At 39.5% G+C, this 13,243-nt stretch overlaps 1 protein-coding gene across 2 annotated transcripts in view; it reads left to right on the forward strand.

The window, feature by feature from the left end:
• The window catches only part of LOC128858312 (neuropathy target esterase sws), a 48,914-nt gene that overhangs the window by 16,157 nt on the left and 19,514 nt on the right, over nucleotides 1-13,243 (forward strand). For both annotated transcript variants that reach the window (XM_054094478.1, XM_054094477.1), the window contains exons 2-8: nucleotides 8,697-9,431; nucleotides 9,490-10,113; nucleotides 10,183-10,409; nucleotides 10,476-11,041; nucleotides 11,325-11,743; nucleotides 11,821-12,096; nucleotides 12,167-12,353. In XM_054094478.1, the coding sequence (XP_053950453.1) occupies nucleotides 8,697-9,431; nucleotides 9,490-10,113; nucleotides 10,183-10,409; nucleotides 10,476-11,041; nucleotides 11,325-11,743; nucleotides 11,821-12,096; nucleotides 12,167-12,353 (3,034 nt within the window). The remainder of the gene's footprint in view (nucleotides 1-8,696; nucleotides 9,432-9,489; nucleotides 10,114-10,182; nucleotides 10,410-10,475; nucleotides 11,042-11,324; nucleotides 11,744-11,820; nucleotides 12,097-12,166; nucleotides 12,354-13,243) is intronic.

Raw genomic sequence — 13,243 nt, forward strand, 5'->3', positions numbered from 1 at the left:
ATATAATTATGCCAACAACCCGCTCTTCTCAATGGCAATGCCAACTGAGTGTATGGTACCTGGGAATGTACTCCAATGGAGCTTGATGGTTCTGTAGGGAGGAATATGAGCCCACCAAACATGTGCTGGCATAGTCCACATTATATCACTTATGCATAAATAGGACAAACACCTGGATAAACAGATTTTACCAGAAGAGGAAATTAAACTCAATATTAAAATTTATTGAGAAAGTTGTGCTCAAAAAAATACTCTGAATGCAGGAAAGGGCACGATAGATCTTTTAGGTCGAAGTGCTAAGTCTTCTCGTAATAATAACCGACAAGCAAATAATAGTTGATAGTCGTATTAATTGTTTAATATAAACATTTGCAATTATATTTCATGTAAATAAAAAATGCCTTGTTTTCTTGTTGTTTACGCCATGTGAAATGATATCAACAATACAAAATTAGTGAAGTGTTAACTTTAATTTCGCAAGTGGTGATAAGACTATAATTTTGCAGGCAAGTTCGTGTAAACATATTTATTTCATTATAAACCACTTCTAATTCAAGAGCGCACTCATCATTTCAAAGATTGAACCAATTTTTGAAGTATTTTATTACTATTTTTCATTGTTGACCTCACAATTTTTCATCTAAATAATACTTCAAACATGGCAAAATGCATTTTTTATTATTATTGCATTAAATAGGTTCTTAAATGACAAATACATATGTACATATATTATTCTAGCAAAAAAATAAATCGGTAATTTTAGGGTTAAAAGCAGCCAATAATGGTGTTTACGTGTGAATCGCCTCAAAAAAAGAGCTGCTTTCTTTGATGCGGATTTCGTAGACTGCCAAAAAGATTAGTAAAGAATAAGGTTTGACATTTTGAAAGCAAAAACAACGTTGATTTTATTTCTACACTCAATAGCTAATTAATAAAATTAAATCTCTTATAAACCCCTGTGCTTAAAACTTTATTTAAAAACACAATTTGCATACCACAAACTTGCACGCGAAACGCACAATTTAACAAGCAGTAACTGGTTTTTTGTTATTTTCTACTCATACTAACTTTTCGCATTAACATATGTATTACCAATTCTATTTCTCTAGCTTTATTACTTTGTATTTCCTGGTGAGCCCTCCTACATCCAAATGTGTTTACGATATTGAATTGCGTTGTCACAAGTATTAAATATTAGAAAAAAGTTATTTTGCTTGTTACGCAAAACGTAAACAATATTCAAGCAATACTACTACATGCATACACATAGAAAACTAAGCAAAACAACAAATATAAATATTGATACTAATAAAACTGCAAGGCAAGTGCATTTTTCTCAGATTCCTTGTTTACTTCGCACGCTACATAGGCGAATCGAAATCGACTGCAATGCCGATCAGAATTTACGCTTGAAAGCAGCACATGCACGTACTTATATAATTATTTACTTACACACCCACGTAAGCAAATAAACAAAAATAAATCACCGATACAATGAAAACCACAACAAAATCTAGTTGCTTGCACCTCAGTTTGTATTGAGTGCAGCTGCATATGCAACTGCCTCAAAAAGACGGAAATCAAGTCATAGCCAAACAAATGTGCATGCTCTCCGGCCACCGCACGACATAATTGCACCATCGCCATCCCCATCAATACTATCACCACCTTCCACCTACTATTTTGAGAAGTAAACAAAATTTAATTATGCCAACGCGCTCTTCTCAATGGCAATGCCAAGTGAGTGTGTGGTACCGGCGCTTTGTTGTTATTGCTACGGGTGTTGATATGTATACAGCTGTAGCTTCCCTGCAGTAAAAATGAAAAGTAAAAATAAAAAGCCGCTACCTTTTAAAGGGTTAGTTTCGCACTATGCATTTTGTGAGCGGCTTCGAACTAGTGAAAAATCGATGTAAATGAGGACAGCTGGTGTCAATGATGATATAATAGAAAATTATGCAGATTAAAGTGAAATAACACTCTGTATCGTTGCCATATAAGTTGTGGCCAAATTATAATAAACTTGCTCGACACAGGGGTGCATTGATCAACTTACTTCGACATATTGACATCATCGATCTTAAAAACCGCGCTGCCTTTCCCAAACTGTATAAAGAAGCAAAGCGATTGGTTCTGGTCGTGAACGAGGTCAAAACGAAGTACCTCCTGTCATCAAACAAACAGGCACCCACGTATTGGCATCCACGCCACTGTTGACAGTTATGATTTTGTGGTTGTAAGAGACTTCGTTTATCTAGGAACCAGCATAAACACCGATAACAATGTCAGCCTTGAAATCCAACAACGAATACGAGTATCTCTTGCCAACAAGTGCTATTTTAGGCAATTGAGTAGTAAAATCTTCTCTTGACGAACAAATTTAACAATCTACAAGGTTCTCATCATGCCCGTCCTATCGTATGGCGCAGAAGCGTGGACGATGATAACTTCCGATAAAACGTCCTGTGAAGTGTTTGTGAGAAAGATTCTACGGAAGATTTTTGGACCTTTGCACGTGGGTGACAGCGAGTACCGCAGGAGATGGAACAATGAGCTGTATGAGCTTCACGACGACATAGACGTTGCGAAGCGAATAAAGATCCAGCGGTTACGTTGGCTGGGTCATGTACGAAGGGAAACAAACGCTCCGGCTCTCAAAGTATTCGATGCGGTACCAGCTGGTGGTAGCAGAGGGAGAGGAAGACCTCCTCTGGGCTGGAAAGATCAGGTGGAAAAGGACTTGGTTACACTCGGTGTTTCCAACTGGAAAGAAAACTGTTGAAGTTTTATTTGTCGCAAAAGACTATATTTTGCAATTTTGAACTGCAACTTCGTCCTGTAAAAGTATACATGGAAAATTTAAAGTATTGCATGAGGTTACAGCGAGATCCAGTATCGCCCCTAATACACTAGTTCAACGCAATTATCAACTATTTGATTTTCAACAGGGTGTTCTTGCTGTTGTTTATGATATTCGCATAAATTCCGTCACTGCATCAAATGACGCAAGTTAATCATCACCTCCCAACTCGCTAACAATGTTTTTCTTCTATCTGTCTGTGTCTGTGTGGCGACTAGTTGGTTGGACGTTTTGTGCCAAGTGCCGAGCCCTCTACTCGTATACATATGTACATATACGAGCACATATATGTAAGTATATTTACCAGTGAGAACAGAACAGCAACTCATGACGCTGAGCGTTGGTGACGTGGGCAACGATCTTTCTCTTCAGACGAATAGCGTTTTCAATAGTGATATCTGTTAAACAAATGGCTTGGTTAACTTGTTTTTTTAACTGTTACATTTTTCAGTTCAGTATAAGTACTCTGATAAATTGCGCCGAACTTACATACATATATGTATCTTACTTCGTCCACATTACGACGATGCTCATTTCGTCATTAATGGATATGTGACTAACAAGAAACAGATTATATCCCGCAAATGTCCCTGTTTTAGGTAACTTGCAGGCCAGAGGCATCACATTTGAAAAGTGTAGGCGAAACCAATGTTACTATAAATAATGAGCGCTACAAATAAAATATCTTATTGCTAAATGTGTCCAGTTAGAGTATATCAATATTCAACTTACTGGCATAAACATTCGATGAGCCAATTTTCTCAAAAAATGGTCAATTATACGCCTGAAACATGTTATTTTACTCCTTTGGACTAGTTCGTGTGGGTGTGTGTCGAGTCCCTGGTTTATGTTAACATAAGACTGGGTGTACTGGAAAGTCGTAGATTTTGTGGGAATTGCCATAGTTTCAAAATCAATAAAAAAAACGTAAACCATTTGCCCGTCTGATTAAAGGCATAATCAGTATTTAGTCGCGCTAAAAGACGGTTTTAATGTTCAGTTAGTGCCTAATTAAATAATATCTAATTCTAACTAACCTAGATTTCAAGACTTTTTTTGCGTACGATTAGGCAATAAAAATGCAGACCAGACTTAAAATGTTTATGTGTATGCATGCATATACTTGTATGCGAGCAATGCATTCCAGTAATATTGGCCTTAGACGTTGTACTTGCGTATCAATTATGTTCGCGGAAGCAATTTTTTTAAATATGTACGTATATGGAAAAAAATACAAGGTGGCACAAAATTAATCATTCAATCTTGTTTACGAATAACTTTTTTACTAAATACAAAAACAAATGATTTTGAGTTATGAAAATCTTTATTTTCACCTTTACGCGCTCCATTGCTTGTCTGCTTGCATGCAGCAGCTGTCTTATTAACAAGTGTCAAATATGTTTGGCATACGACACCATTATCAAAAAATTATAAATTTCCCAATATAGTGATTAATTTTGCACCACCTCGTAGAAAGAATAGCTGAGTTTCAGTGCCATATGATCTTGAGCAACTAAATGATCTATGGCATTTGCACGACCTGACCAAGGGCTGTCAGCGCTCAGGGAGTACTTCTCAAGATAAAAACTGATAACTGTTACCATTTTGAATTTGATTAGTAGATATTGTATTGCTTATGTTAATGAAGGTTGTTGTTGTAATAGTTCACTAGACCCTGTCAGTGCGGTGTCATCGTCTAACTTATCTAACGACAGGCCCAGGCAGCGTGCTGTTTCGACAGGCTGGATCCAGAGGGAGAGGGAGAGATGTTTTAGATGAGTGGTTAGTATGGTGTGGTGTATCTTCACATGCCGGACATAGGTATATTAAGTATGTCGCGATCGATTCTGGATTCCGTAATTGAGCCAAAGTTACACGGGTCTCACGAGACAGCTGAAGATCTTCGTCTGCAATGAGTGGTGATTGGACTTCGATAACGGCATTCGGGAATCGGGATTTTAGGAAGGTGGTGAGAGTCTCCCGATGAATGTCGTTAATTGTTTGTCTGCAAACTGTCCGTTCCAGTAATTGCAGTCGGGTTTGGCCCTGCATCTCTATAGTCGGAGGCAGAGATGCCTCCTTCCTCACCTAGTAGGTGGCTCAGGCTCATGCAAATATCTGCAGGTGGACTTCCTGCGGTAACACCCAAGCAGAAATGTGAAGATGTTGCAACGGGGACATTAGGAAACATGCAGTAGCTGTCCTAACTGATTTTCACTGGTGCCAGGCGACCAGACGGCCGAAGCATAACTCAATACCGGCCGGCCAATTGCTTTAAATGTGGCAATGGCGGTTGTATACGCTGAAAAGGAGAGGGGTTGTTAACGTTCGGTATTGATGTGTCACAGACTTTCATTTTTAGCTGTAGTTTGACCTCCTTCGTCCAGGCGGAGGATTTTGCTTTGAATTTATTGGGGGGAAGCTGAAGATTCCTCGCAGTGCAAAAATGAACTTTGGAACAGAAATCGTCGATGTCATTGCCGGACGCCATTATCGAACAATCGTCAGCATAGGAGACCAGTGAAACTCATATGTTTGTTGGGGGAGCTTCGAGATATAAAAGCTGTAAATCTCGAGGGAAGGGACACCACCCTGCGGCACACCTTGCTTTATACTCCTCTGTTTTGGGCTTTGGTCTCGAAAAATTACTCACAAATGCCGACCACTCACATCGTTCGGTGGCCACCACTTCAGTCCCGGCGGGAGGGTCAACTAACCCTGTCTAGTGCGGCGAACCTCACCCCTCCTTTTAATGAAGATACCATTACTGGGTATCTAGCTATATGTACGACGTTTGTTCAAAAAATGGCCGACCAATCATGGGTATATGGTTATGACATCGTCCCAATGGAAGATTCCAGGAGAGCCAAAAGACGATAGCAGAAAATCGCCGAACACGCAAAACACTTGTCCAATTTATGCGTCTCACAAACAAACTAATCATGCTATATTGCTAAAACTGTGAACAAATCTTCGAGAAGAGTGTGCCAATATAAAAACAAAGATAATGGAAAGTCGAATGTACGTAGCCCACGCAATTTGAACTTTCACCTTATTTTTTTTAACAAACCTCGTATATACTTAGTCCTGCCATAAGTTCTGTTACAAGCTAAGTCCGTTATATATATGAAATTGTTATACTTTTTTTTAATAAATTTCGTTTTATTTAATCATTCCGCCGCCGTAGCCGAATAGGTTGGTGCGTGATTACCATTCGGAATTCACAGAGAGAACGTAGGTTCGAATCTCGGTGAAACACCAAAATGAATAAAACGTTTTTCTAATAGCGGTCGCCCCTCGGCAGGCAATGGCAAACCTCCAAGTGGATTTCTGCCATGAAAAAGCTTCACATAAAAATATCTGCCGTTCGGAGTTAGCTTAAAACTGTAGGCCCCTCCATTTGTGGAACAACATCAAGACGCACACCACACACAGGAGGAGGAGCTCGACCAAACGTGCCAATTATATATATAATATATACATATACAAACCAAATTTTAAATTTTCATTGGAAATGGTCACCATTTGCTTTTACACCAGCTCTCAAACGATAGGCCATTCAATTATTGCAGCACGCAGAGTTTCCATGGATATTGACGCCGCTGCTCGAACCAAAGATTGTTAGAAACTCCCCAAATTTCTGTGAAGTCTTCCATAGGCTATGTTCTCCAATTGTGACCACAAACTTTGGTAGAATGGATTCAGATCTGGAATTCCAGACGGCCAATCTTCTGCGGCTGTGAACCCAGGAATATTGTTTTTCAGCCACTTCTGCGGTGGCTTTTGCCTTATGGGCTAAAGCGGAATCTTGCTGGAAGATGCCAACGTTCTCCATTAAAGAGAGTAAGACATCCAAATTCCTTTTTCGCAGAAATGAAGGGATGTAAGGCCTTACAAGACACTCCCCACCAAATCATTACGGAGACTGGAACCCTTGGAACAACATTTTTCGCATCTTTAGGAGTTTTAGCATAGATTTTCGCATAGATAAAACTTCTTAAATAGTGAAAATTTTCTCATCTGTGAAAAGAATATTTTCATAGCCTTTGACTTCGTGCCACCGAAGAAGCTGATCGCATCTGTCGAGTCTAATTTTATTCAAGTTGGCCAGTTGAGCGACGGAAGGCTTTCATGTGTAGATCATCTCTAATTGGTCTTGAAATGGATCGTGTCGATACATTCATTTCCCATTCATTCCCTGATGATTTTTCTGCTTTCTAAGCGAATTTCTACGAATTCTTTCTCGAATGGCCCTTATGGCTGCACTGGTTGGAACCAAGCGAGGAAGGCCACTTCTTTTTCTGTCTGCCATTTCAGATGTTTAGGAAAAACCATTGATCGTATAATAATCAAACATTCTCGAAATATTAAGTTTTTGTGCAATTCGTAAATCTCACTTGCACTCTTTCCCCACTTTTGTAATGTAATCACTGCAATACGATTTTCTTCTGCCCCCCATTCCATTGTTAACAAGCGAAACTTGCCACGAAACTGAGTATAATTTATAAGTAGGCAATGCATACGAGCAAAAGCAAAAATAACGGAACTTTTTTCTGCGAATTTGTTCTCAGCGTAAGCTTTGTAAAATTTGTCACAGAATTTATGGCAAGACTTACTACAAACAAGCGGCACCTTGTATACGTTTTTTGTTCGCATCTTTATCATGTTTATACATATTTATAATATTATTAATATTGCTTACATTCTTACTTAGAAATGGTATGCATTTGTCGGTATCACAAAAGTTTTTATTATTATTTCCTATTTAGGTGCAGTTCCTATTCAACATAAATATTTAAATACACCCCTTGTAAGTTTATCTAAAAAATTCAGTAACAAACTGGAGCAAAAACGAAAACAATTAAAACCAACATGAGGGGAAACTGACACGAAATGTAAAAAATTATTCATTTTAGGCAGTTTTTGAAATCCCGCCTCAATTACTATTTAATATTATTTTGGGGGAAAAAGAAATCCATTATTTTCTCGGTAGATGGCTGTAGTGATCGATATCTGGTAAAGTATCGATCAAACAATTTAAAGTTTATGCTCGTTGTCAAGGTGACATTTCGCACTAAAAAGATTCTTTTCCTCCTTTTTGTTTGTTCCATTCAGTTGTGAGTTACAGGGTGTTAACAATGGAAGTCAATAAAGAGAAATTTCGGTACATTTTACAGTTTTTCTTTGATAAAGTCGAACATGCCAAGCCGCAGAAATTGTGAATGGTGTTTATGGTGCCGATACTGTAACATCTAATTACGTACCATTTTCGTTTCGTTCATTCCGTTGAGGCATTTTTGCTGTTAAAGAAAATGTCGATAAAGTCGCAGAAATAATCAAGTCACGCAAAAATTTTACACAAAAATAATGGATATCTATTTCTGGGAAAATATTTCTGCCATAAAAGATCTCATAAAAAAGATCTACCGTTCGGAGGTGGCATAAAAATTTCAACATCTTCTTTTTTACAAATTGTGCTTTCCAGCTTTGTTATATTAACTGCTTTGAAGATCTTTAAAGGCACACTGTTCGATTGCGAAGTTTCCTTACATATCTTCTTCTTCTTCCTTGCTTTTGCCCTGTTTCTCTTGGGGTCAGCTGTACTAGTTAGTAATTGCTAGATCTTTCGATCTTGGCTCGTCTCGGTGTTTAAATTCGCATGTTTCATGTCGCTTTCTACTTCCTTATCGATGAGTTTTTAAGTGGCCTTACTTTTTTTGTGATTTTTTTAGTAGTATCATGTGGCATTATTATCTGCGAATTTAGTCAGTCACTGTAACATAGCCTAAACCTTTCACTATTTCTTATTTTGCCCTTCTTTTTATCTCGTTTTCAGGTTTACTTGTACATATGTGTCACGTTATTGACGCTAATCGTCATTGGCTGGTACATCTTCTACAAACGATGGCAACAAAATAAAGAACGACAGCTGATGTTACAAGCACAAATACGCGGTGCATCATCTAGCGCTGCCGGCGATATGACCGGCTTGCGTTTCCGTAAACGCGACAAGATGCTCTTTTACGGTCGTCGAATGTTGCGAAAAGTGAAGAACGTATCTGGGCAGATGTATGGTGGACAGGGACGCAAACGGAAAGCAGTTATGCGTTTTGCGAAGCGTATTCTTCAGCTGCGCCGTGAAAACATCCCAACGCTTCTGAATACAGTAGAGCCACCGGCCGAGTATTTGCAAGAGACAACTGAAGGCAGCGATCGAGTGCCGCCTGACGCTCTCTATATGCTCCAAAGCATACGCATATTCGGACACTTTGAAAAACCGATTTTCCTTAAGTTGTGTAAACACACGGAAGTATTGACGCTGGAGCCAGGCGATTTTCTCTTCAAGATTACTGACTCCGATGACAGCGTATTCATTGTGCAATCTGGTTTGGTGCATGTTTTTATTTCAAATGCTGACGGCAGCACACTGTCGTTGAAAACAGTGAAGACGGGTGAATCAGTAACGTCGCTATTGAGTTTCATCGATGTGTTGTCAGGTAGTCCGAGCTACTATAAAACCGTCACCGCTAAGGCAATAGAAAAATCCGTTGTTATACGCCTACCAATGCAGGTAAACATTTGCAATTCGCTTTTAAATGTATCTCTGTTATGCTCGCATTTTCCATTAGGCTTTCCAAGAGGTGTTCAATGAGAATCCCGACATTATGATACGCGTCATTCAGGTGATTATGGTGCGTTTGCAGCGTGTGCTCTTCACGGCACTGCGCACATATCTCGGTCTCAATTCGGAGTTAGTGCAAAGCCATATGCGTATTAAGAAAAGTGCTGGTGCCACAATTTTAAAGACATCACCTCTATATCGACGCTCCACACACCCAGATGCAGTACAGCACTCATTGTCAGACTTTATGCCACCACCAGACATGTTGGTCGACTTGGCGCATGAGTCAGAACGTCATTCGGGCATACAAACTGCCTTGCCAAATGCTCAGCCAGCGGGTAATGGTAGTGCCAATAGTGGAGGTGGCGCTACCGGTGGTGGACAATCGACGCTGGCCAATTCACGAGCAAACAGCATTGGTAACTTAGTAACTCGTCGCTATTCACTTATACACGCGGAAGCGCTGGCGAATGCCGCCAACGCAGAGTTGACCAGCTTACGCGGCTATGCATTGGACAGCTTCTTGCGTGAACTCGGCTTGCCGGAAGACGATCGCGCATTTATTGATCCATTTGTGGAGCTGGACGAAGTGGAGGCGAATATTGCGTTGATCAACGAAGGAAGTATGGATGTAAGTGATTAACATTTAGTTAGGAGTGATGATTGGCCTACGAATGTGGTTTTTGTCTCGTATTTGAAGGATATCTGTGTTTGGATTGTGCTCACTGGCGCTCTGAACGTGTATCAAAGCAACGTGGATGTCACACGTACAGTAAAGACTGAAAACGCCGATGTGTTTATTTACACAGTGCACCCAGGGGAAATCGTTGGCGGACTGGCGATACTTACTGGCGAGGCAAGCATGTACACTATAAAAACAAAATATATAACTCGACTAGCTTACATACGACGTCCTGGCATTTATGCGTAAGCTATTTTGTAAATTATTATCCAATATATTTCTAAAACTTTTATTCACTCTGTCTTCTGCAGAATAATGCGTGAGCGTCCTCGCATTGTACTTGATCTCGGTAATTGTGAAGTGCGTCGTCTCTCGCCTCTGGTTCGTCAATGCGATTACGCGTTCGATTGGGTTTTCCTTGAGTCTGGGCGTGCCGTCTACCGACAGGAGGAGAATAGTGATAGTACTTACATCGTGCTCAGTGGGCGTATGCGTTCTGTGATAACGCAATCTAGTGGCAAAAAAGAAATAATCGGCGAGTACGGCAAAGGTGATCTTGTGGGACTGGTGGAGATGATAACGGAGACTTGTCGTACAACGACTGTGATGGCTGTGCGCGATACAGAGCTTGCCAAATTGCCGGAAGGCCTTTTCAATGCAATAAAATTGCGTTATCCGATTGTCGTGACAAAGCTGATAAGTCTTTTAAGTCACCGTATATTGGGCACCATGCAAACTCGGCATGACAGCACATCAGCACCCTTTGAGGCAAATCCGGTAACACACAAATACTCTACTGTAGCGTTAGTGCCGGTTAGCGACGATGTGCCGTTAACAGCGTTCACCTACGAACTTTACCACTCGTTATGCGCAATTGGTTAGTTAATTAGAAATTAATTCAACACAAATCATTGAAATCACAATGCTTAGGTAGCCAGATAAAATATTAAACAAACACATTCACAATGGCGTGTATGATTAATTTGATTAATGTGTTCTTTCAATTATTATATTGTTTGTGTAGTGATTCGTCTGATAATTTGATTTGTGTTCAAATGATTTCTGACTTGTGAGATCGTTAATTCTTATAGTTATATTCGTCAGTTTATATGATAAATTCGAAATTTTGTAAATTAAAATCTTAATGCCCCTCATTTTAGGCCCCACTTTGCGTCTTACATCAGAGGTGGTTCGCAAACAGCTCGGCATGCACATATTCGAGCCGAGCAATGAATATCGTATGACCTCTTGGCTAGCACAACAAGAAGATCGCAACACCATCACTCTGTATCAGTGTGACTCATCGCTCAGCGCTTGGACACAACGTTGCTTGCGGCAAGCGGACGTCGTACTTATCGTGGGACTTGGAGATCATACGACGACGGTCGGTAAATTTGAACGTGAAATCGATCGTCTTGCAATGCGCACACAAAAAGAGCTCGTACTGCTATATCACGAATCGAGTACTACGAAACCGAAGAACACACTGCAATGGCTGAATGTCAGGCCATGGGTCACCAAACATCATCACCTGCAGTGTCCAAAGCGCATGTTTTCGCGCAAGAGCCAATATCGCATTGTGAGTGAAAATTTTAGTGTTAGCAAGTTTTAGGAAAACACTTAAATTAAAACAACTTTTTATCATATAATTGCTAGAATGATTTGTACAGCCGCGTTCTAATGTCCGAGCCGAATATGCATTCGGATTGTTCGCGCCTGGCACGTTGGCTAACTGGCAACTCCATCGGTTTGGTTTTGGGTGGTGGCGGTGCACGCGGTGCTGCACATATTGGCATGTTGAAAGCCGTGCAAGAGGCTGGCATACCGGTAGATATGGTGGGTGGTGTTAGCATTGGCGCGCTAATGGGTGCGCTGTGGTGTTCCGATCGGAATGTTACAACGGTTACACAGAAAGCGCGTGAATGGTCAAAGGTGTGTAGTTGCTACTGAAATTAATTAGAATAGTAATTTATTTTTACTTTTGTATTTGTGTTACTTACAGAAAATGACAAAATGGTTCCTGCAATTGCTTGATCTCACTTATCCGATTACATCGATGTTCTCTGGACGAGAATTCAATAAAACCATTCACGAGACATTCGGCGATGTTGTCATCGAGGATTTATGGATTCCGTATTTTACACTAACGACTGATATTACCGCAAGCTGCCATCGCATACACACAAATGGTAAGTACAATGACTTCCCACATGTGCGCGTCGTCCCTCCTAAATTATCATTTCATAATACATACATAATATAAATTACAGCCGATTTATAAAAGTTTCGTAACTGACTTTAAAAGCACAAATGAGGCATACCTGACATTTATTCACCTAATCATTATCTTTTATTATACATTTCAATGTTTTTTAGAAATTTTGTTTATCACTAGACATTGCTGTAATTCTCATAACATATTTTTATTTCTTTGTGTTTGGAAACTCTGAAACATTGGCAAAAATCGTTTTAAGTGCAGTGGTCCTTTCTACATATTCTGAGATTTTTACATTGTGATATCTTTTTATTTTGTCACATTGTAACTTATTTCCATATTTACATACGTACATACATATTTTCACGTTTTAAGCAGATAAAAATGAGTTGCTCTTGTTATACTAGTACAGCGGCTCGATTAAAAATATTATTTAAATTAAAAAAGGGCATATAAAGCTTTGACTTTCTTGCGTGCTACAAAGTAAATGTAAAAATCAAGTTCGATCATTTCGATTGCAGTATTAAAGTAATGCTTTCTAGTGAAGTGGGCCATAATTTTTTAATATAATGATTTTTCTAATAAAGGGTTTTTTAATAAGAGATGTTATTTTGATTTCCAAAGAAAAATGTTATTTTTTAATATACATAAATGATCGGATGTTTATTTCATTATAAAGAGGAAGGTATGCCGTTAATAGCGGAAAATAACATCAGGCAAATGATCATCCTGGACAATATCCTTTTCATTAAATTTTCCATAACCGAATCGCAGATTTGGATGCCCTATGTCCTCGGCGGCCGCCGTAGCCGAATGGGTTGGTGCGTGACTACCATTCGCAATTCACAGAGAGAACGTCGGTTC

The sequence above is a fragment of the Anastrepha ludens genome, chromosome 3 (assembly GCF_028408465.1).
Source record: "Anastrepha ludens isolate Willacy chromosome 3, idAnaLude1.1, whole genome shotgun sequence".
NCBI lineage: Eukaryota > Metazoa > Arthropoda > Insecta > Diptera > Tephritidae > Anastrepha > Anastrepha ludens.